At 44.8% G+C, this 25,453-nt stretch overlaps 1 protein-coding gene across 35 annotated transcripts in view; it reads right to left on the bottom strand.

Annotated features, from left to right (window-relative positions):
* TCF7L2 (transcription factor 7 like 2) overlaps positions 1–25,453 on the bottom strand; it is a 197,799-nt gene that overhangs the window by 167,850 nt on the left and 4,496 nt on the right. For 21 of the 35 annotated variants that reach the window (XM_044240523.1, XM_044240528.1, XM_044240527.1 and 18 more), the window contains exon 4: positions 16,395–16,463. The exons of the other annotated variants lie outside the window; for them this stretch is intronic. In XM_044240523.1, coding sequence (XP_044096458.1) covers positions 16,395–16,463 — 69 coding nt within the window. The remainder of the gene's footprint in view (positions 1–16,394; positions 16,464–25,453) is intronic. 35 annotated transcript variants of the gene reach the window in all.

Below are 25,453 nucleotides of genomic sequence, written 5' to 3'. Positions count from 1 at the left end.
TAATTAATTCTTCCGCGCAGCCATATCCTAGACAAAGTCCTCCCCAGAGAAAAAGGTCTCCTCTCGCTGAAGCTACGGAGGGGTTGAGGGGGTGTTAAATAGTTTTGTTGGTGGGGGGAGGGAGGACTAAAAGGGGGAGGAAACTGTTAGATAAAATAAATTAAGATATTTCTAACAGGTGTGGAATAAATCATCCTTTGGAGGAACTAACCGATTTCAAAGGTGCGGCACCACTCCTGCCAAAAGTCCTCCCATCCACCAGGATGCCCAGACAAACCACCCCAGTGGGGAGAGAAAATGTAAACGCCTGCCACAGCCTAAGGCCACTGAAGGGCTACAAAGGTCTGGCCCCTGCCAACAAAAATACCAAAGCTTTCTGATTAACAATGAAGGCTAAAATACAAGTGCTTTTTTTTTCTTTTTTTAAGAGGAGGGGAGGTGTGGCAGGATGTCACCAGGCCAGACCACTGCTTTACCCCTTCCAAAGCCAAAGGGGAGTGAGGGCAGAAAAGTCCACTGATGAAGAGTGTTCTCTGACTCCCCATGCATCATCCTCCACCTCTGTGCACGCTGCCCTCGGAGAAGCTCAAGAAAGCTGGCAAGAAGCAGGGACCAGCGCCACGCACTGTGCTTCACTCAGCCGCCTGCAAATGACAGGGGTCCGGGCTGGACCTCCGGGAACCAAGAGGTGTTAGAGATACTACAGCTGCCATCAAGTCAAGTGGGAAAACGGTGTCATTTACTTCACCACCACTGAGAACACACGCCTGAGCTCCAGCTCCTTCCTGCATCGCTTTTCTCCAGCTTTCAGTGCGACCTGGCCTGAGCTGCCGTCCACTCACTGATGTCTTGCCCTGGAGAGCCCCGCTCCCCCATCCCCAGGTAAGGGGCAGCGAGCCAACTGAGCGGTGGACAGACACAGGCATGGCCCCTTCTTCTGGCCACGAGCTTCCAATCACAGGTTCCCAAGGTCTCTCAGCCCTAGGAACCCACTAGCCGCTTGTCTTTGAGGCAAATTGCAGGAGGAGGGGCTGTTGCACGCTTATTACCAGCGCAGACAAACAATAGCCCGGCCACAGCAGCCCGAGGAAACTCCCTCGTAAAGAAAGAAATAAGTGTTATTAGGTCTGCAAGCCAGGAGCCAGCCCTCTGCCTTTCAAACACCAAAGAGGACGCCTTTTAAATCTTTTTTTTTTTTTTAATGAAGTTCTGAGCCACAGAAATGGGACCAAGGGAGAGAGCAGACACTATAGCTAAAAGGCCACAAATTCCTGTCTTGCTGTCACTAATTTCATGCCCATCAGAAGCCAAGTCCAGTCTCCCCTATAGGTTTTTGTCTGTCCTCCCCAGGGAGATAAATTATGTCACAACAAACTCTTTCCCCCAACACTCTTCAAAAGGTACCCTGGCCTCCTCATTCTCGGCCCACTCCCTCCCAGGAGAAACCGATAATCGGGGGGGGGGGACCAAGAAAAGAGAGGCCGCTTGTCAACTGGGCAAGAGTGGAGGAACGGTGTTGTCGGGGTGACCAACTGTCCCCATCTACGTGGGACTGCTGGGGTTCCTGGGACATCCTGTTGCTCACAGGAATACCACGACACCCTCCTCCCACACCAGGTGCTAGGCTAACCCTCTCTCGGTAACCTCACAATAACCTGCCCAGCAGGCAAGTCCTATTATTAAAGCCCATTTTTCACAGATAAGGAAACGGAGGCATGGGACAATTAAGTAATTTGCGTCATTTCAACTTTTTAGCTTTATGTAAAAAAAAAAAAAAAATTAATTAAAAAGGTGATGGAAATCAAATACCGGAATAAAGAAAAGTTCATACTTTTTGGGGAAATTCTGACCTGGAAAGTTGTTAATGAGCAAAAAAATCTTTCCTGCCAAAGGAGATGAGAGCAGGGGAATCAGGGGAAATACACAGAACAGGAAGATCAATCACAAGTTGGTCTAGATGTTTCCAAAATAGTCCTTGGAGGCATTATGTAAGTAACACAGAAAGAGAGAGAAGAAACCCCAGGTGGGGGAGCGTGTGACAGCTGAGCATCCAGGACAAGAACAATGACAATGGCTCTGAGGCAACTCGCCGGGGATCCGACCACAAGAGATCTACAGCCTCCATGCTCCTTGGGAATGGCAGCCCAGGGCTCCCTCCCTCTCCTTCCGGGCCACTCGGCCTCCCAAGCAGCCAGACTCAAGAGCTGTGATGGCAAATGCAAACCACAAACCATGAACCAAAGCAGAAGTCAGACCCAAAGATAAAAATCCACTCACACGGAAAAAGAAATGATAACAGAACCACGGAGGCCGAAATCAAAACCCTATCTGCTTTGCATGAGGTGTGTGGTTTGGGTGCACACTTTCTCCGCGTCGGCGCGCCAGTTCCTGGCCACACGGAAGTCCCGGTGGGGCTCCTTTCTCGACCGTGTAAACCAGGGGCCTGCGGACGACCAGCCGGGCCAAAAACCCCAGGCAGGGTGGAAGGAAGCCCCAAACAAATCTCAACTCATTACTGTTAACTAACAGTCGTGGACGGCAGGGGACACCCACCCCAAGCTACAAAAACGATTCTCTGGGTGCTTCTTCCTCAACTCTCCTAACACGACAAAATCAGGTCAGAAGTAGCAGGTCTGCAGAGGAATGACAAGTTCATTAACATTTATTTTCTGCCGGAGATAAACTGCCAAATGTAAACCAACTGAAAAGCGACCTAGGCAAAAGAGAGCTTTGTTCTTGTTTTGTTTTGTTTGTTTTGTTTTGTTTTGGTGGGGGGAGAGGGTGGTGAGGGGCCCATCCTCTCCCAAGGAAAGAGGGCTACCACATTACTGGCCTTTGCCTCACTAGAGAATTCAAGCCCTGAGTGTCAATTCTTTGGAAACAAATCGCTTCACAAAGCAGGTCTTCCTTCTATGGGGAGACGTTTGTCATCTGCTTTCACTCACCATTATGAAAATGTGACAACAGTGACAAGTTTTTTTAAAAACTCAAAACAAATCAGGGTGCATAGAGCAAGCTGGGAGTTTGGTAAACACATCCCTTATTGAGCAGCATTTCCAAACCTTCCTCTGGATTCTCTCTCAAGAAAAATGTCTGCATACCCTAGGTCGATGAGGGTTTTTTTAGAATTAACGGGGAAACTCTTGGCTTCTTTGGCAATGAGTAAGAAATAAAAGCCGCTGGATTATGGAAGAAAAACTAAGCAACTGAAGACTAGAAGGAGGGAAGAGGGGAGGTTTGGTTTTGATTTTAAGGATAAGAATTAAGTTCAGAGCTTTGCGAGTCCTGAAACAATTCTGAATTGAGTCTTATAGATTCCATACATCAATAAGCCCTTATCTAGAACTTGATACCATAGGGAAGCTAATTTTTTTTAATTCTACAGAAAATAATTTATTTTAAGCTAAAGAGTTGATACTATCTCACTATTTCAGTAGGTCTTTTGCTATATGTTTACTACCTTTTAGGATCTAATTCAAAAGGACAAAAATTCCTGTTTGCACACATTCCTTGCAAGATTTCAGCTCTGCTAGAATACCAGAAGGTAATAAGTTAATCAAGAAAGCAACCCTCCAGGGCTCTGAACAGATTTATCCCTAACACATACAGGTCATTCTACCTACAAAGTGGATTACTTTCTTTTCCTTTAGAGTCTGTTCTCCAGAAACCCCCATAATCACTGCCTGCTCAATTCACGTTGTCTATACCACAAGCTCAGGAGTATAAATCTGATAACTGCTTTTGAGCCTAACCAGACAGAGACCCCCATAAAACCCATGGGCCACAAGAGATGCTCCTTCTTCCAAAGCAAAGATCTTCAGGTTCAAACAATATTTCTTCTGGGTTCCAGTTTAATCGCATTACTTCCTTGTTCTGAATTGGAAGTTGACCATCAGGCAGGTCAAATTTAGGGTTAAGTGTGCTGATGGTTTTTCTGTCAAGAGTAGATTAAATTCTCCCAAAGTGTTTTTTACCTAGATTCTATCAGTAAACTAGGTTGGAATATTCAGATTCTCAGCATTCAGTGTTGAATCATTACTGGAAAGTCTTAATTATTTTTTTTTTTTAAATTATCATCCCTTTTTTGGTTTTTCAATGGAGTTGAAAGCTGGAGAAAGCCAGAAAGGAAAATCCTAACAAATCTGTCTCTAGGAGAAAAGAATTGGCCTGGAGTAGACGCTAAATGTACACCCCAAGCCCATACAATGAACTGTACCCCAATTACAGAGAAAAACTCAGGGCTGTAACCTTCATTCACACCCAGCATTCCCAATGGCTAGATTTATGGGCACTGGGGGCAAAAGTGCATAACCATGAATTTCTTGGCGGTCCACTGCCAAGTTCCTCATGCACTCTAGTCTTTAGATTCCCCTTGCAACAAGCCAAGTCTCCAAGTCCAGTCCAGTCCACAAAAGAAAAGAAAGAAAATGCCCAAGCCAAAAGGAAAAAAAAAAACCAGACAACTCATTAGGTGGCTTTATCAGCATCTTCCAAAATAAAAGGAAGTTAGAGTCTTTTAAAAACATCCTTAGCAAAACCAACAACACAGAAGCCTTAATAAAAAGTAAAACTGTAACTTTTCACATAAAATTGTAAAATTACTGAGAATGCAAACTCCCAGGAATTGATCCGATGAAACTGGGATCCTAAGGTCTTTATATACCCTAATGAGTCTGAGGTGTAGGAAATACCAGCATTTAGCCCCAAAAGTTACTTCTGCAAAGTTCAGTGTTTTCATTCATTTAATCAGTATGTATTAACCACCCACTACATGCAAGGCTGGGTCACCGCTCCCTAGTTATCTTAAAAAAAAAAAAAAAAAAAAAAAATTACATAGACAAAACCCTCCAAACTCTCTTCCAATTATGCCTAATATTATGTATTATACATTTCAGAGTAATCATCCCCTTTTAACTAGGTTCTGATAGAGAATCAAATGCCCCAAGATTATCAGTTTAAATGAAGCTGCCCTTTTTCTCTCTCTCTTTTCAATCCTCATTAAGCAAAAATAAAGAGCATTTCCTAGGCCTCGTGTCACAGGCTTGGAAAAAGCCAGAAGGGTATCTGGAATGGAAACACAGAAGAGGAACCTCGAATTTCCTTCATGTTTTGGACTGTCAACAACACTGAGGGAAAACACCTTCTTCATTTCTGCCTCACATGTTCTCCTTATTGGTTCATTTACACTGTGCGGCTCTCCTAGCAGCACTCAGTACATCGTTTTGTCATTTCTGCTCTCCCCCGCCATTAGCGCAGGCTCCTGAGCCCACACCCCAGCGGCCTCCCCGGGGCAGCAGGCAGCCCAGGCGCATCCCTTTCCCCCAGGTGGTCCCCCCTTTGACTAATGTTCACCAACACTCATACATCATTCCCAAATTGGTCCAAATGAATTAAACACAGCTCTGCTTAACATTACGAGATTTAAATGGATTTTCTCTCTACAGGTCTGCCCCATAATTGGGTTTATCCATCTTGTTGAAGTACAGTTTACACTTGCTAACATCACGCCAATTCAAGCTACATTTTCTGCTCCAGTGGCAGGAGCAAGGCAGATTTGTCATCGGATCATAACAGGTAATTCAAACAACAATTAGTTTGATGACGGCCCGTATGTCAATGTCTGTTCCCCAGCAGCCCGGCTCACACCCGATGTTCTCTGTTCCTCAAGATGAATCGTCTTCACAATTCTTCAATTTCAATCAGCAACAATGCTTCCCGAATCAACTCAGAAACTATCGACACAAGACTCTCTTCCCTGTGGGGCAGCCTCACCGAAGTTCTGGTGAAAAGAATTCCCCAGTCCCCCCAGGCTGCGTCACCAACAAACACACACACACACACACACACACACACACACACATACACCCCTCTTTCCCAGTCGTGGACAACTTCTGATTTCCAACCGAAGCTATTTATGTGGGTGTCTCATCTCATCCTCAAAATTCTGGGAAGCACAAGGTTTGGGAATAAAAAGGAATGAATTTGCTCGTGCAGGTTCATTTAACCACAAGTAGGAAAACACTTGTTTAAGTTTTTTGAAGTTCCCTACAGGAAAAAGTAACAGTTGACACAGTCTGAGAATACGATATGATCCAATGGGGGACACTACTTATCCTTTTAAAATAAAAGCTAACATTGCTTTTAAAACCAACTAACTGGGGCGCCTGGGTGGCTCAGTGGGTTAAGTCTCTGCCTTCGGCTCAGGTCATGATCTTGGGGTCCTGGGATCAAGCCCCGCATCGGGCTCTCTGCTTAGTGGGGAGCCTGCTTCCCCCCTCTCTCTCTGCCTGCCTACTTGTGATCTCTCTCTCAAATAAATAAATAAATAAAATCTTAAAAAAAAAAACCCACTAACCTCCAAGCATTTGAAAATTAGGAGACAATCATATAAATATGTTTTATGTATTTATATATATATTTATTATATACTATATATATTACACATATATAGTTTATTACATAACATATCAAGTTATGTATTATTATATTACATACATATGTTAGAAATTACAGAAGAGTCCAACCACGGTTAACCATTATTTGAGTGATGCGATAGTCAGTGGCACAGGGTAAAAACAGATGCAGCAAGGACAGATGAGGTCAGCTGAGAGATACCAGGGAAAGAAGGTCAATTTAGCAAAGGGGTTGAAGGTCCATCTCAAATTACTTCACTGAGTACAAAAGATAATAATTATATACATTGTCTATATAATATAGAGGATATTTATCATTTTATACATGGATATATATTTGCCCATCATGTTATAAAGGGGCTATTAAGAGGAAAATGCAAACAGCTGCCTCTAATACACAGTCACCCAACCCACTTGAGTCCTCTGCTCCCTTTCTGCCCTCAGCCTGCACTATTTAAACACATACACACCCCCGGTTGTCCACATGCAACGTCCTAGGCGTCTCTGCAAGGTGCTCTAGGGATGTGAAGATGAGAAAGACACAATCTCAGAAGGGCTTAGCTTCTAGTCAGATGTTACAAGGACCAAGCAGAATTTTGAAGTGACACAAGAGAAACGCAAGCGGCAACCAACAGGAGTCATAAATCTTTGTTACGCAGCAAAGATAGTCCAGGTTATCAAATTTATCATGTGTGAGGTTTCTGACAGGAAGTAAAAAATATACAATGCGTGTCAGGCGCAGCCGTATTCTAAACCTGCAAACAGGGACCTCACACAGTTCTTGGCAGAGAAAAGAGTGGCCTGTATTTTTCAGGGCTCTTCTGTGCACGGTTGCCTGCCCACACGCTTGAGCTCTCGTTCCATCTCCCAACTGCCTTCTGCAAACAGGTACGACCACGATCCCCATTTTACAGGTTAGGAAACTGAGGCCTGATGGAACTGGGACCCAAACCCAGGTTATGGGACCTGCCAGCAGCAGGAGCTGAACCCACCCACTTCCTCTTGTACCTAGTCCCTTTCAAACTCAGAGGTCCTACCAGCAGAGTCTCAGTGGCAGGGAGCACGCTTCCAACTGTTGTACTAACCCTCTGGTTCTCGATGGGGGTGGTGAGGGGACTGGACTCCCAGGGGACATTTGGCAAGGTCTACAGACATTTTTAACAGGTGCCAGTGGCAGGAAAACATTAGAGGCCAGGGATGGTGCCAAACACACATCCTACAACGCACAGGGCAGTCCCCTGTGAGATGAGAACTTTCTGGCCCGAGTAGTCAACAGTGCTGAAGTGGAGAGACATGGCCTGAGCCATCCCATGACGTCCATCCCCACCACCAGCCTATGGCAAAGAGACGCCCATTCCCAGTGCAGGCATCCGTCAGTGGAGAATCTGGCATAACCAAGTATGGTTCCAGATGCATCTCTTAAAAACCAGGGGTTTTATGAAGATACTTCGAAGTGACCACAAATGTTGGATTCTGGGGTGCCTGGGTGACTCAGTGGGTTAAAGCCTCTGCTTTCGGCTCAGGTCATGATCCCAGGGTTCTGGGATCGAGCCCCGCATCGGGCTCTCTGCTCAGCGGGGAGCCTGCTTCCTCCTCTCTCTCTGCCTGCCTCTCCGCCTACTTGTGATTTCTGTCTGTCAAATAAATGAACAAAATCTTAAAAAAAAAAAAAAAAAGTTGGATTCTAACATTTCTTTCTATAACATGTTACAGACAAAGCTATATAGTACATGTATCTGCTTTTAAACTTTATATATATAGTTTTAATTTATAGTATTTATACTACAAATTTATAGTAGATAGTATTATAGTATATATTAATATAGTATTAATAGTACTATAGTATTAATATAGTATATAGTATTATAGTATTATTATAGTATTTGTACTATAAATTTATAGTATTATAGTATTATTTATTTATAGTATTATTCACCAAATTTTAAGCACACTGAGAGCCACTCAAAGGTTCTGGTGGAACCTTCAGGAGTAATGGACTGCTGCCACGTCTTCTTGAAGGATGTGCTGAGATTTCAAGGTAAATCATTAAAAAAAAAAATCGCAACCACTTATCTGTCCAATCAGGATTTGATATCATGCCACCAAACCGAATGCCAGAGACAAATTAAGTGCTAAGCTTGACAAGGCTGCACATGCAAGCCACAACCCACTTACATATTCCTGTGCTTCAAGGCACCTGGGTGGTTCAGCCGGTCAAGGGTCTGAGATCGGCTCAGGTCACGGTTCTGGGACAGAGCCCCAAGTAGGGCTTCCCATTCAGCAGGCAGTCCGCTTCTCCCTCTGCCACTCCCTCTGCCACTCCCTCTGCCTCTCCCCCTTCCTCTCCCCCTGCCTCTCCCCCTGCCTCCGACTCATGCTCCCTGTCTCTAACCTTGTCTCTCTTCCTTTCAAATAAATAATCTTTTTTTAAAAAAAAGAAATTTCTGTGCTTCACTAAACATAAACAGCCTCATGATTCTCAGGAACTTTTTAAAAAGTATGATAAAGCACAACCTCTACAACAGTTACCGAGAACCTACAGCCAGCTGACAGCCACGGATCAGACGTCTCCACTACTTGCTACCGCCCCTCCGAGGCCCACACGTGGCTGATGGAGAGCTGTGTTCATCCTTTTGGGTTGTTGCAGTCCAGGACTACCAGACCCTCTCTTTGCATCCTTACCAGCTCACATATAAGCCAAGCCACACAGGCCAGGCTGGAGGGGCCATAATGGGGTGGAGAATGAACAGATACAAATACCTCAACTCCTACAAATACAATGATACAATTAGAACACTTAGAAGTTAAAAAAAGATATAAGTAAAAGCCTTAAAGCAAGATTGTTTTCTTGTATCTGGTCAACATAATACAATTGCTATGAGCTTGAAGGAGATGGTAACTTCTTGAATGACAGAAACACAGCCACGCTGGCCTCCGTGGATTCTTACCTCAGCCCTGCCTCCACCCAGCGGCGGGCCCTCAGATGAACCAATCACCTCTTTGTACCTCATTTTCATTGCCTTTCAAAAGAGACCTTAGGGGCGCCTGGGTGGTTTCAGCTCAGGTCATGATCTCAGGGTCGTTGTGAGATCGAGCCCCAAGTCAGGCTCCACAGTCTGGGTGGCCTGCTCAAGATTCTCCCTCCCAACCCTGCTCCTCTGCCAGCTTGTTCTCTCCACAAAAAAATATTTTTTTTTTTTTTTAACAGGGATGTCCAGGCCCCAATCCCTAAAGATCCCAATCCAGGCGGGCTGGGGCAGAGCCTGATCATGGTTTCTGCTGCTCCCCTAGGGACTGATGTGCAGCCTCGGTCAGAGGGGACCAGTGCCCTAGCCCAGATGTTCTCAGAGCGCTCTCGCCAGATGGGGGCATCCACATTACCTGAAACCCTGTGAAAGCTGCAAATGTCTGGACCAACCCCAGACCCACAGAACTAAAATTGGGGGGGAGGGGGCTATATTCTCATCTAACCAAGGTGCCCTCCAGGTGATGCTTGCTCAAGTCTGTGAAACACTGAGCTGGCCTAATGAACGGGAATCTTCAAGGAGTGAAACCTAGGATTCTGTATTTTCCAGCAGTTCCCAGCTCTGATTCCTTCGTGTACAGCCCGGGGAGCTGGTCAGTGGCCAGTGACTTAAGGAAACCCCGGGACCCTCGAGCATTATCTTCCGCAGACAGCAGTTAGCATAACGCTGTGTCGTGTATAATCTCTCCCATCTGACTGCCGGGGTCTGAATCCTAATTCCTTGATCTTAGGCAAAATATCTGTGGTATCCGAATTTACAAAACGGGAGATAATGATGCTAATAAGAGTAACTATATCTTTTGGGTTTCCTTCTGTGTTGTTATGAAGAATCAATAAATAATTCATATGCGGCACTTAACACCAGACCCAAGGCATCGGGAGAATTCAATAAAGCATAAGCTGCTATTATTATCAACTGTTGTTACCGCCTTTGGCCCCGAAGACCAGGCACATTATCGTCCGAGCTACTCTTGCATAAACAAAGAAATGCCTCTTCTTGAGGCTTGCGAAGTATCTGGCTCTCTTCACAGAACCATGAAGAAGCAAAGGCCTAGAGCTCATCGGAACCTCCAGGCGATGTAGTTTCTCACTCAAAATGAGAAAAAGTTATCCCAATTGAGCACCTGGCCAGCCCTCAATTTTAAGCTGGCGCTGAGCAGCCGATAAATGATCGACTGATTGATTTCAAAAGACTGTAGGGCAGCAATTCTCAAACTGAAATAGGCTGAAAATCCAAACTCTGATTAAAAATGCAACTCCCAGACCGCACCCAAAGCCTGCTCGGTCAGACCCAGGGAAACGGGGTGCTTACAAATCAGCATTGAGAACATCACTAGAATTTAAGCTCCATTGGACCAAGGGGGTTTTGTCTGTTTTGCTCACTGCAAATTCTGCAGGGGCCTGGCACACACTAGATGTGCCATAAATATTTCTGAATGAATGAATGTATATTCTGAGGTATGGACTTCAATGAGACCATTAGGCTACAACTTACCACTGCAGCAAATGAATGAACCTTCTGAATAAGAGACCTGGCATCCAGAGGCTTTGTCAAACTACCCTGGTGAAATGCCATCCGTGTCTCCTGCGTTCTCTCCTGCAAGCGCACGCACACTTGACTCTCTGCGGGAAGCAGGCAGGAAATCCCGCAGCCAGGTGCGGCAGGGGGAGTGACGGAAAACTGAGGCAGTGACTACACTAAGAACCACAGTTGTTTCTGGGAGTCCCCCCACTTAGCCCGGATCTGCCCCTGAACCAAATTGTCCTGAGAACTGAAAGGCCATGGAACCCATGGCAAGAGGACAGGCCCAAAACACAAGAGACCGTCATCAGACACGGGGACTATGTTACTGCAAACACTCTGGCCAAATCCACAGGTACTAACCTCTGGCCATTTTCATCACAAATGCCAAGGGTCCACCTACACAAGGAGGTGGGCTGCAACCCGCAGGACGTCTGGAATTTTAACAACTTTAAAACATGGACGAGACTAAATGTCAAGTTCACACTGAGGAATAAGGGGCCAAGAGGGCGGCAGGACACTCTGAAGTTTCTATCTTTGCCTCCTTGCCTTCAGAAAGCACCGCTGGCCCTGGAGGAGGGTCCTTGGGGCCTTACTGAGTCACGGCAGGTGAGCGCTAAGACCAAGCAGAAGAGATATGCTTTGGTAAAGCTCAGATGGGAACTTGCAAAAGCCTGAGGACAAGAGGCAGAGCAACACCCACTGCAAAGTCTCTGCAGCTCAGCTGTGTAAACAAATGAAATGGTCCATTTCTTCTGGAGCCTCTCCTGGTTGTCTTTGTGCACACACACAAGCGTGTGTGTGCACACACATGCACACGCGCGCGCACACACACGGACAAACCACTTCACATCTTAAAAGAAAACAACCATGAAAGGTCTACACAGTTTGTTTTTGCTGTGTGTGGAGTTATTTTTTCCTAAATCACATCTGACTTGATGTTAAAACATCAACCTTTGGCCAAAATACTCTTAAAACAAAGGCTTAATTGGTTCTGAAGTAGCCCTTCTGAAAACCAAGGGAAATCTCTTCTGTGGGTCTTGACCTTGATTACAACACTGCTCTTCAGGCTGGAATAATGATGAGTACAGGCGTCTCCAAAGAGCTGTCTTCGGGAAGGCAAGAGGGAGGCCCAAACACTCATCCACCTTCTCTGGGAGGCGCCTACAGTGTGCGAATCCAGCTCTGCATTCTGCCTGCAAAACCTTCCCAGGTTAATGGAGACACTGGGAGGAGTTCCTAGGAACTGGGGCCAAAAGCCAAGGGGCTGTGTGAGGGCGAACTGGCCTCCGACCACACCTAGCTCACTTTACCGCTTTCCTCCTCTGTATCACCCACGCAACCAGAACCACTCAGCCAAGGGCACTTTGGTGACGACACCTGAAATCCGGCATTCAAACCTCTCTCAAAAGATAGATGCAAAGCTAAACACTCGCTACCCCGTGTATCCCCAAGGCCACTCTTGGATATGAAGAACAGAAATGGACACACATATTCCTCCAAAGGATGGGGTGAGAATGTTACTAGGATCTTATTCAGAACAGCAGAAAATTGGAGGCAATCCAAAAATCCAATAACACAGAAAGGATGTGTGCATTGTGTCATACTCCTTGTTGAATACTAATGGCAATTAAAAAAAAAAAAAAAAGCAAACTCTTGCTACATACAATCACAGGAATATAACTCAGACAGAATGCTGAGTGGGGCCAGACGACAATCCATTCTGTACAATCCCGTTTCAATGAAACTAAAAAACAGGTACAACTAATACATGGCAATAGATAAAACTGTTCCGTGGAGAGATTTTGGAGTGGTGTGGGGGCAGGAGGACAGCATGGAAGAGGGGGTAGGCAGACGACTGGGACAGGAGGGAAACAAGCGAGACTTCTGGGAAGTTGGAAATATTCTCTCTGGGGCCAGCAACCTACAGCATGTGGGCCAAATCCAGCCATTGCCTGATTTTATAAATAAAGTTTTATTGGGATAAGGCCACATCTATTCCTTTAGGTATTATTTTCAGTTGCTTCTGCACCACAATGGCAGAGTTGAGTCACTGCCATAGAGACGAGACGGCCTGCAAAGCCTCAAATATTTACTAAATGGTCCTTTACAGAAAAACTGTTCCAACTCCACTCGATATATTGGTCAGGGAGATGGTTCATGCACGCTCACGGGTGTAAAAGTCCATCCATCTCTCCATTAAAGACCTGTGTACTGTGCCATGCTTACATTATACTTCAATCAAACTTTTAAAAAAGTCAGTAGAGCCAAATAACTATGTCTTTTTTCTTCTTCTTCTTTTAAGGTCTGTTAATTGTCATTCCAGTTAGATTTGTGCTAACTGCTTAGGGAGAGTAAGGCCATTTGTGTTGCTCTTGTCTTTTCAAAGCTGAGAGGAGGTCGGAAATGGTCAAAAGTGGGGGAGATCCCCAAACGGCAATGGACACTGTGCCCAAACTTCTCCCAAGAACAGGACATGGCCAAAGAATCACTCGGAGGTCATTCATATAAACGGTGAACTTGGCCGAGGCCTGAGACCGCAGGGGATGGGAAAGGAAAGGGGTATGGGTCTCATGTGATGCAAGGTGTCATACTACCCGTGTTTATTTTAGGATGTAGCTTAGGAGGGCAACAAGCTCAGCTCATATTGAGATACAGTATTTATTAAGGTGAAGCAGTTTTAAGTTTCCAGGGAAAGAAAATTCTGCCCCAACAATCACACTGCATGTAAGCCTTATGCTGGAGGACGCAAAGGGAAACCATCAGCTCTGTACTACCCCAAAGCAGTACCGTCCTCATCTCTATGCCCCACACTGCACCCGGGCTGCCACACACATGGGGAATAATTCTGTGTCCGAGATTTCCCCTTTTCTCCCTTTGCTTCTTCTGGTTTCTGCCACTTATCCTTTGATGATCAAACTACAATTACAGCTAGATGCCATTTGGCTTGGCCTCCCCCCGGTCCAGCAGAGATTGGGGGAGAATGAACTCTGAGAGCATGCCAGTGCTGGGTCTCTAAGAAAATGTCTCTCTGTTTGCCCCCATGGGCATCAAGCCTTCGCAAACAGAATCAGGAGAGAACAATACTACCTGTTCATGGAGAGATAGTAATGGTTTCAGTCCTCCAAACAATGAGGTCTGTAATTTACTCCATCTTCCTCCTGAGAAAGAGCTTCACATGGCCTACACTGTGCCAGGTGGTTTGGAGAAAGACGACCTGCTCCGTCTAACAAGGGACGCTTCAGCAGCGGGTGTAAAGACACAACAGCTGCTCTGGTCTCGGCCGGTCTCCCAGTGACATGGCCCCAGCCAGCATTTCCACACCAAGATAGGGATCACTACGCTATTCAACCTCAACAATTCCCACACCCTGGGCAACATGATTTTCCAGCACTCCACTGGACGTAGCAGGCCTCAGGACATTTGTCTGTGCTTCCCTCCACCCATCAAGACTTGGGGTTTGGGCTTGCTCCCCATCTAACCAGTTTCTGGAAGCAAGGCTCACTATGCCACTAATCAAAAGGAAGAAGGGTCCACGAGGAAACGCGCCGGCAGGAACAACTGCACAGCGAGTTCAAGACATCAGGCTTGAAAACATTTGGGGTGAAGGGGTAAAAATCAAGATCGCGTTTTCCCCCTCAAAGACACAGAGATTGGCAGCATGCTACAGACATATGCAAAATATTTTAAAAATAAGTTACTGTTGCCTTGAAGTAAGTACAAAAATATCAGGGAATCCTCCGAACAAAAAATGTCTGCAAGGTCATACTGTTCACTAGGGGAAGAATTCACGGTTTAGCTGGGGCACGTGGCTATGTCTTATCCAGGAAGATGCAGATTTGAAACAGCAGAGCTACCAAGACGTGATGTGCTCTAGTTTGGTGAGACCACACACACACACACACACACACACAATCTGCCAGGGATGACTACAAGATAAAGTGCAATGGAACAACAGAAATTATTCAACCAACTGACATCAACTTCCAAGAAGAGAAGACCTGGAGCCAGAACCCAACATCATAGCAACAGGTTTCAAAAGCCTCTCTTCAAAGGGTTAAACCAGAACACTCAAGAAGTTTCAGAACCACGAGTTACGCCATGTGTAACATCCATCCTGGCAAAGCCAGGCAAAGCAGACGGACAAAAATTATATTAGTCTGCTCTCCCTCCACTACTGCACTCTGTTGGCATCAGTTCAGCTCTGAGTCTATATTAGTCCGTGATTTGTTTAGCCTTTGGATTTAAGAGAATGGAAGTACTACGTGAGCAGGAAACAGGACACTCATCAGAAGCTGGGATCTGTCACCTCTCCCTTCCAGCACTTTTAATGACATATATCAACAGGTCCAAGAGAAATCAACATTTCAGGACGATCAGGTCAAAAGCAATATTCTTAGCACCACTTAACACGATTTGGGTCCACCGGAAACAACTCTCTGGCTGTCACAACCTCCTCTCTCCCTCTCCACCCCCTCCCTTGCCCAATTCTTCCAGTTCACAGTTGGCCACCTCATCTCACACCCAGTTGAAGATTCTTTCCTAAGCCAAAAACAAGAGCCAAGCTGGGGTGTGTGTGCCCATTACTCCTGACCAAGAAAACTAACAAAAACCACCACAGGCTCCTCTTTCTTTCCATAATCTTTAAATCACTTTGGTAGCGTTTCTGCTCATTTCTTTGCTTCCCACCTCCCCCACTGAATCAACCACCACCAGCACCATCCTCACCATCACCACCATCATCAACACCGCCATTGTCATCACCACCATCATCATCACCATTGTTCCCATCGCCACCATCCCCATCATCACCATCATCCCCACCATCATCACCACCATTGTCATCACTACCAATATCACCACCATCATCTCCATCACCATCATCCCCATCACCACCATCATCATCACCATATCACCATCACCACCATCATCACCACCATCATCACCGTCATCCCCATCACCACTATCATCATCCCCACCATCATCCCCATCACCATCATCCCCATCATCCCCATCACCACCATCATCACTGTCATCCCCATCACCACCATCATCATCATCACCACCATCATCACCATCATCCCCATCACCACCATCATCATCATCACCATCATCCTCATCACCACCATCATCATCATCACTATCATCACCATCATCATCACCGTCATCCCCATCACCACCATCATCATCATCACCATCATCCCCATCACCACCATCATCATCATCACCATCATCATCACTATCATCATCACCATCATCCCCATCACCACCATCATCATCACCACCATCATCATCATCCCCATCACCACACCATCATCCCCAACACCACCACCATCATCATCATCAACTAGATTGGGGGAAGGGACAGAGAATAAAAGACACAAGAGACCTACATATTGACAATTCAAGCTTCAGGATCTCTTGCATTTCCTACCTGAATTGCAATCTGGTGTTCAATCGTTTTGTACGCAGAGTAATGTGTGCTCCCGGACTGAAAATGGAGCTGTAGAAAGAAACCAAATCAAAGCGTTCTGCTTATGTCACAAACTACAAGAAAACATCTTAAGCAGTTTATGAATAGCAGACAAACCTTCCTAGATTGAACTGCAGCCTTGGCATTCAATCAAGACCTGTGTATTTTTATTTGTTGCTATGGATAAGATGATCACAATAATCTAAGGTAAAGTTTAAAAAAAAAAAAAAAAGCACCTATTCAAATAAGCAAAAGGGAGAGGGAGGGGGCCAGGAGTGAGAATCAATGACATGAAAAGGAAAGACGGATGCCCATTAAAACATAAAGGATGTCAGTGTGCTGCGCAGGATGCTGCAGAAAAATTAACTGTGTGCTGCAAAAAGTCATCAGAATTGCGACACGTAGGCAAGAGGAAAGGTTGTGAGAAAGGATTGTGAGCAGCCACGAGACTACAACAGGTACAAGCTCCCCACCATTCTAACCACTGGACACTTGCTCCTATAAACACAATTCTATTTTGGGGAAAACAAAATGTGGCAGGCAGAATTCCGGGGTCACCAGAAGCCTTAATACATTCTCTTGCAATGACTAAGCTATCAGCCCCCGAACACCTCTCTAGCCTGCACTCTAGGAATCCACACTTCCCCAACGAGGGAGCCAGCCAGGGCCAAAGAGCCACCGAGTGTTCTAAGGACCACCCAATCGGTGGCCCCTGGGTGAATGCTGGTCCCTGGCTCCCTCTGACTCTGCACAACGAGGTGATGTCCCTCCTGGGCCTTTCGCCCTGCAACCCTACGGACTCTTCCTCAAAGACGTGAGCCATCCCCAAACAGGACAGAATGCTGAGCTTCCCCACCAAGTTCTCCTTTCCCCAAAAAATACTCATTGACCCTGGGATCCTACAGATAGGTAAAACAAACACCATCTGCTGGTTTATCTTAAAAACAATACAACAATCACTAAAGGATCTCAACGGTATCTGAAAATGCATTTCAATCTGCAATTTAGGAACAAGTGAGGAGGAATCAGATGGCCCTGGGAAATAGCTGCCCATTCCTCTCATGGCAATAGGCATCCGTGAGATTGCAAACCACTGCTACTCCGGTGCGGAACACTTCTCTGCCAGAACACTTCTCTCTTATCATGACAAAGTGTAATCTAGCTTGCAAGGGGGCTTCAGATCGATCATTTTCTATCTTGGTCCTTGCATGAAAAATCATTCAGTCCACACAGGTTTTGGGGGAAAAAAAAAAAATGAAAGAAAAAAATAAAAAAGAAATTCACAGAACTTTTGAACCAACTCAAAATAAACACAACACAGAAGTGATCAAATTTTAAAAGTCTACATTTATATTGCTCGTGGGAAAGGCTCTAAGTCCCCACTTTGGCATACAGTGGGCTCTGAGATCATTTTATCTATTCCAGATAAACAGTCAAAACACTGTCTACATATGAGTCCGTCTGCCCCCAAAACATATTAATCAAGGTTGAAAGGGGGCACGATACAGAAGAGGCCAAAAAATATTTTTTTTCTCTTACCTGTCAAAGCGCAGTGATTGAACCGCACTCCCCAAAACAACACAAGATGCACCCAGAGCAAGTGGAGATAATGCCCCCTCCAGTCCGCCCCCAACACACTCAGAAACCGTTCACCAAAGTGAATCGCAGGAAAAGATGAAATTGCACGCTTTGCCCCCCTGCCCTTTCTGTGAAAACTGTCGGTCAGGAAACAGTGATTGCACTAATTTGTGTGACAATTCCCCATCATCTTAAAACAACTTTTGTGCTAGGGACAGGTTCCTCTGCGAGTTTGGAATTCTTGGCTGGAGAGCTGCTCTTGGGGAGGAGGGGTGGGGTCCTCCTTCGAAGTCAAGAGGCAACAGTAACAACGTGTCCCCCTTTTCAGCAGGGTTTTATTCTCCTCTTTTCCAACTGCCTGATTCAGAGCTTAATGGAAACTTGTCCAAGCTTTTCTTCCCACAAACCCTGCAGAGCCCCTAGGCAATCTGTACTCAGGGTAACCACAGGAATCTCAGATTGTCAATTAAAATTGAATGGACACCTGATAACTCAGGATATGTCGTGGAAACAAAATTTCATATAATCACAGTCTTATGAATAAATTAATGAAACTGTGGCTAATCCAAATTCAATTTTCACTTGTCCGGTTCCATTCTTAATCCTCGCGTCCAATCACCACCCGGACAACACAATCCCAGAGAGAATGCTGCAATTAAAAGAGTAAAAATGCAGCTGCGAGGTCCTTAGGAATCTAGCTGGACAAAGTTAATTTAACAAGCACACACACACACACACACACACACACACACACACACACCCCATCCAACACCCCCAAGTAATGTGACTTCCCTGCTCAGGTGTCTAGCCACACACAACCACCTGGACCAGCTCAGAAATACACACAGCACAACCTCCAATCAGATCTTCGCTCCTAGCCAGTAATCACTGTCTTGGGACCCACCTGGAGCTAAACCTACCCGACAAAGACTTAGAATAATTTTCTTGTTTCTCCTTTGGGTTTCCATGCCCTCTTTTCCCAAAGACCAGTTTCTTAAGCACAGACTTTCTAAGGCGTTTTGCTTCTCCGTAAAACACAAAGATGCCTTGTTCGTTATAGTCTAGCTTTTTAAGACAAAGACAAAATACAAGGACCCAGAAAAACTTGGCACAAGGAATTTATTTCTCTCTCTGTAAAAAAAACCTCTAAGAAGGCAAGGACAAGAGATGGCGGGTTTTTTTGTTTGTTTTTTGTTTTGTTTTGTTTTGTTTTCCCCAGAAGATGAGGGAAGGGAGGTGGAGAGATCCAGCACAAGGCTCACCTGAGTTCAAGAACGAGGCTGCCACAGGCCCCCACCCCTGGGGCCACCCTGCCCCTGGTCACCTGCAGCAGCCCGCGTCACTTCCTTCCGTCACTTGCTCCGCCGGCAAGCGTAGCTGTTACACCATGGACATGCTCCATGTCCCCGTCATGCCACCTCCCTCGGGCACCACCAAGTGAGAACTCCAAGGCCCTTTCCAGTTAATTTCTTCCCGTGAAACTTCCAACAAAATAAACCTTCCCTTCTTGTGTGCTTGTCTACAATGGCCAAGCCCACCCACCCACCCGAACACCCCCAGATGATCTGGCCCTCACTTGTCCAGAAGAAGAACCACGAAGATGGGGTGATGCTTGGCGCAGGTTTGCACAATTGCCCAGCAATTAAAAAACCAACAATTGACAATTAACTCCTTCCCATATTATTACCATATCTTGATGTCTCTTGTTTTATTTCTAATCACTACTACTGGCTCTTAATTTGATGTTTCAGATACAAGACATCAGAGATATCCAGAGACGAGAGAAAAAGGAAAACTACTTTCACAACCACAGAGGTCTCCCCCACAAAGGGGACTAAATAGAAAGTAATTTAAACGCTGTGCTGGTTTTTCCAACACTAAGTGAACTTCCAGTGCGATAAAGACTAATTTTTTAGACCTGTTCATTCCACTAAATTGGGAAGAGGTGGAGCCTATGCTTTATTTTCAGTTTTATGAATCACCTGGCCTTCTTTCTTATTTCAAGGAAAAAAAAATCCAGATTCATTCCCCTTTTAAAAGGTTTTGGCCTGGGGGATTTGGGGTCCACTTTTACCCTGTAGCTCCCACCAGGAGCCGCCCGATGTTTGATTCCCACATCATTACCCTAAAAGACAGCATACGTTTGCTGCTGTTCATACATCCAAGAGTCTTTCTTAGGTCATCGGTCATTGTTCAGGACCCAGACAGCACCACTTGTCCTATGCGACAAACCTCTTCCATTTAATGGGAAATAAACTTCAGACCAGGACTCTGGTCAGTCAGTATGACTGCCCTTCCAAAAAGTGCCAAGGGGGCCTCTAACTTCCGCAAGGAAAGCAAAACCAGCACTGACTGGTAGGCATACCGGCTTAAACATTCCTCCCCAGATCTCGACACTGAACGTTTGTACGGTCCTAAAACAACAACTTAACAAAGGCATCCCCTTTTCACTTCCTGGCATTCTCCTTCAGAAATTCTGCTGCAACAAAACGCATGCCTTTAGACACAGGAACAATCTCTCCTACTGTCTCGATGTTCCATCCAAGGTCTATTTACCCTCATTAATTTTTCTTTTCTTTTCCTCAACCTGAAACCATCAGGTATGAGTCAGAGAACGGTCATTAACTTTCACAGCTTCCACACACATCCACCTACTCGCATGTGCGGAGAGAAGACTTGCAACATTGCCTGAGACCAAAATCCTCCACGAAAGAAAAGGAGGGAAAAAAATGACTTCAAGAAAGTTATAGATGTAGGTCTATGGGGGGGCGGAGGTGGGGGGGTGGCTACATCCATTGTTTTTCTGCTCGGTGTTGCAATCTGATGCAAAAAAAAAAAAAAAGAAAGAAAGAAAAGAAAAGAAAAGTTGAACTTGGTTCCGGTGATAGGCATTTCTGGGCTGATTTTTGAAGAAAAACCAGAAGATTTTCTTTAAACATCAAAACATAATTAAAGTTCTTAAACGGGGGAGGGGAGGGTATGATGTGAATCAAGTTTCCTGCTCTTGTATGAAATGCATTTCTAGCATATAAAAACACGTGGGCTAAGGTGCTGAGACATGTTCCTAACACAGCATTTTTCATTAAAAGTTGCTACATTAACACTCTTAAAATGATGCCCTATCATTACTCCACTTAGCAGTCACAGCTCTGCAACTCATAACGAATTAATTTGCATTAATGTGGGTTTCATGTGTCCTTCCCTGGGTTTGCCATTGTGACTCGGGCTTAATAAAACTGACAAGACAGTAACATCACGCCTTTTATTTCACTTTCCAAAACAAACCAACCCACCCGAAGACCCACACAAATCCTCCCAATTTTTTAAGCATTTTGCTAATATATTTAGTACATCGTAATTGGCCCAGCACGCAGGGCCCTAGTTATCTTCTCAGTAAATATTTATAGCATCATTCTTTCCCATTCATTCTGCATTTTCTGGGAGAATCTCACCGTAGCCTACATCTGCAATTCATTGACTTTACAATTTACCACATGTTGGGATGGGAGAGGTCCTAGCTCCATTTGAATCACTACACAAATATGCAAGTGATTTATCGGTTTCAAACTGAAGGCTGCATAAGAAGGGACTCCACTTTTCCTGAACATTACTTCTTCTGGCAGACCATGAACAATTACAGTTCGTACTAATTAAGCTCTGTAAATGTGCTGTGCCCTGCTAATGCCTACCAGGCCTCAAATTTATTTTCATGATGCCAAACTTTAGCAGGGATTTTAACTCCTTCAGAGCTGATCCCCACTAATAACAGCCCTTAGCCCTGCCCACCCCTATAAACAGAACTGTTTGGGGCTACTTCACAACAACAACAACAAGAAAGATAAAACATAACAGGCTGAATGACCAACGCGAAATCAGATGTGCCTAAGGAAGAACAACCTATCCTGGGAAAACTGAAGAACACTACGGCTGATAACCCGTTCATGGATCCCACTGCCCCATCTTTGTAATGAGCTGTTAAGGGATTCATAGCTGTCCCTGAGGGCTAGTAAGTTTCTGCATTCCATTGATTAGAAAATAAAACCTTTCAGCCTCAGTCTTTAAGTTTGGGTTGGATGGAGGAAAGGATCCGGCCAGAAACGACAGAGCCGTCAGCCCCCCTTCAACACTTAGCCACGCACCTCGCCATACCACTCCCCCTTTTCCATGTGGTCCCTTTGTAACACACACACCGGAACAGCCCACTTTAAAAAAAAAAAATAAATTAAAATCGGCAGGATGACTGGCCTTCTCTCTCTCTTCGGGGTCTCCACCACAGACGCCCCAGCCCCAGGCCCCTCACACAAGTAACTGATGGGAAACATATCTGGTGCTGGATAGAGCACTTCAGGTGGGGACTGGAGCAAAGCAATCGTTTTTTAACAGCAGCCGGCGCTCCCACCACCATGGTACTCCCACCTCTCATAAGAAACTTCCAGTCCCCAGTTTCAATCAAGCCATTCCCCAAAGCCCAAATGTCTGTCCCATCTTCTTCTATTTTTTCCAATCTTTCCTAATCAAGCATTTATGCTGCCTCCCTGGCTACTTTTCTGTGCCCCCCACCCCCACCACCAAAATAACAGTGTACTTTTCCCAAATGAGTGGCCTTGCCCTCCCCAATGAATTCTGGAACTTTTTTTTTTCCTCATCCGTTAAATTCCTTTAATCAACTCTCCTCGCCCACCTAACTTTTTTTTTTTTAAACTACTTTTTTTTTTTTTAAACTACTGCACCATGCAACGTGGGTTTCTGCCCTTCCAGCTCAGTGGAACATCATATAAATTAAAGAGAATGTTCTCGTATCGGGTTTCTTTAAGTATTCTGGGAAATATGCACAATATAGGCAACACGGTCCAAAAAGAAAAAAAGAAGAAGAAGAAGAAGAAAGAAAGGGAAAGAAAGAAAAGGAAAGGAAAAAAAGAAAAAGGAGAAGCCAGAAGACAAGGAGAAAGATGCACACAGCTAGAGCAACTTTGCTTTTGAAAAAGGCATTTGTGCAAAGCCCCCACTGAATTTCCATCCCTGAAAGTGCTCTTTATAAATGTGTATAACAATAGCCTAGAGGAAAAGTACAAGTCAGCTGCCAAAGGAGAGGGTGTCTGTCTCAGTAAGCTCGGATTGTAGAGGTGGGGGTCACGGAAGGGGGGAGGGCAGCTTTTGAGATGGGCTCCCCCCACCAACACTCCAGCCCCCATCTCATTGCTTATAATTAGTGAGAGAAATTTGAGCTACTGCCAATGTCTGCGGACCTTGAATATTATAAGGCCAACGTGGCGTCAAATATCTTAACATTCATAAGTGTTATGGGCGGTAAATAAAGCCTGTGGATTTATGACCCGGTGGCGCTTGCCAGCAAAGGACTAGGGCACATTTCTTTCAGCAGACCTGTCGAGGTGCAAGTTTGCCTTTGGTTGTAAAATTAACCATTTCCTTCACAAATGTGCTCAATTATAAGTCAGAGTTGAAGATTTACTTACACAGTTGCCAATATTCACTCCAGAAGAAACTCAGATGCCCACGCTCCACACCCCTTCAAAAAGGAAAGCCTCCAAGAATCTGATTCACCCCTCCCTTCAAAACTTCTGAAATGTGTCACCTTAGAACAATTATAAATGTGGTTAAAGATGCTATCTAATTCCACATACCAAGACTAAAAAGCTTACACCTACTTCCTTGGAAAGTGCTTATTTATTTGGCAACGCCAAGGTTTAAAAAAAAAACAAAAAACAAAACAAAAAAGGAGTAAATCACTCCTTGCCTGCAGCCTCTTCCCTTCCCCCAATATAATGTCATCTACTTCCTGTGCAGGAGAGAGCCTCTGCTAAATCCAGGTTGTCTCATACTTAACTGCCAATAAACCAACTTCCACATAACTTCCAGACAGCTGGGGAAAAGGTCCTCGGAGTTTTAGTCATGGTCCAGAAACACGCGTCCACACAAAAATTTGCAGCTGTCCTTTCTCTACAGCGCATTTTTAATGTGATTTGGGGGCCCCTGTTGGGAAACATCTGACAAAATGTAAAATCCTCTTAGATACCTTCTCGTTTACCCACTGTGCGTGTGTAAGAGAAGTTGCACCGGGCACTTTCTGCAGGCACACAGGCACCTCGTGGGATGTGAGGAGGCATTCAAAACCTGCAAAGGCTTCTACTGTAATCTTTGAAAGCACAGCCTCTGGTGCAACTATTAAAATGCTAGTTTTCTAAAGCAAATATTTTTTTAATGGCGCGCAGAACTGCAGTTATCCTGGGCTGCTAACAGAAAAGCATTCTAGATCCGCCAGCCCCCGGAAACCTTCCTGTAACTTTTTCACAGCTTGCTAAGAAACAGAAAGCTGACCAGCTTCCAGCAGGGACTCTAAATGAAATCCGTATCAGTAAAATTAAAATCAAGGTGGAAAACTCCTAGCCAGAACCGGGATTGTCTGCCTCCAAATCTTTTCTCAATCAGATAGGGGGCATCAGTAAAAGCTACTTTCCCTTAAGCAGTCCAAAGTTTCCAAAAACACTGCTTCCAAATAGGCACTTCGGGCCCCCAGCTGCCTAATAGCTTGTTTGGGGGGGGGGGTTCAGAAAGCTTTAATTTCAACAAACTGCAAAGCGCTGGCGTATTAAATTTATAATCATTAAAATATGACTTATTGGGTGAATGTTGAGCCCATAATCCGTACTGCAGACATTAAACCCCAACCTATAAAGATTAGCACAGAATTAATGCTGTTGCGTTGAGATTGGAATCTAAACATGTTTGCCATAAATATTTCTGAAGGAGATGAAAAACAATTAGCATAAATACCAAAGAAGGGCAAGAACACCTGTTCTTTTTCAGGGCGATAAGCATTTTATTGTTCTCTATTTAAAATGTAATGACCTGTGTAATTACAGTAATATTACATTGTTATGTAGGGGCTTGGAATGTCACACTTTGAAAAGTGTTGTCAAAACAATCAGGGGTGAAGGTGGGGGGTGAGAGAACAACCAGGGAAGGACCACCATTAACCCTTCACACTCTCGAGGTCTAAATCTTTTGTATTAGAAAGGATTATGTTGTTTGAGGAAAAAACATCCATTTTTCACAAGCCAGAAAGAGAAGATGTTTGCCCCGCTTAATAAAACCCCAATGAATAGGCCCCTCTTGGTTTCTTTTAAATGCTGGATTCCAAGTTCAAAAATGAATTCAAGATGCTGCTTATTTATTTGTTCAACCTAGTAGCCAACAGCTCAGTTAAAAAAAAAAAAAAAAAAAACAACTAACTTTGGGCTATAAGAAGATGCGAGAACTCTGATAATCAAGTCTTAAAAAGAAATCTCAGACCTAACTAGAATCCCTACCACCCTGTTCCTATTTCTCGTTTGGCAAGGGGGAAAAAGAAACGTGAAACTTACTTTTTCCTATCACCTTCAATATGGTAACAACACTCTTATCTTTAATATACAAATGTTACC

The sequence above is a fragment of the Neovison vison genome, chromosome 2 (genome assembly GCF_020171115.1).
Source record: "Neovison vison isolate M4711 chromosome 2, ASM_NN_V1, whole genome shotgun sequence".
Classification (NCBI taxonomy): Eukaryota; Metazoa; Chordata; class Mammalia; order Carnivora; family Mustelidae; genus Neogale; species Neogale vison.
The sequence above is the reverse complement of the archived record's forward strand: the minus strand, read 5'-3'. Positions and strand labels throughout refer to the sequence as shown.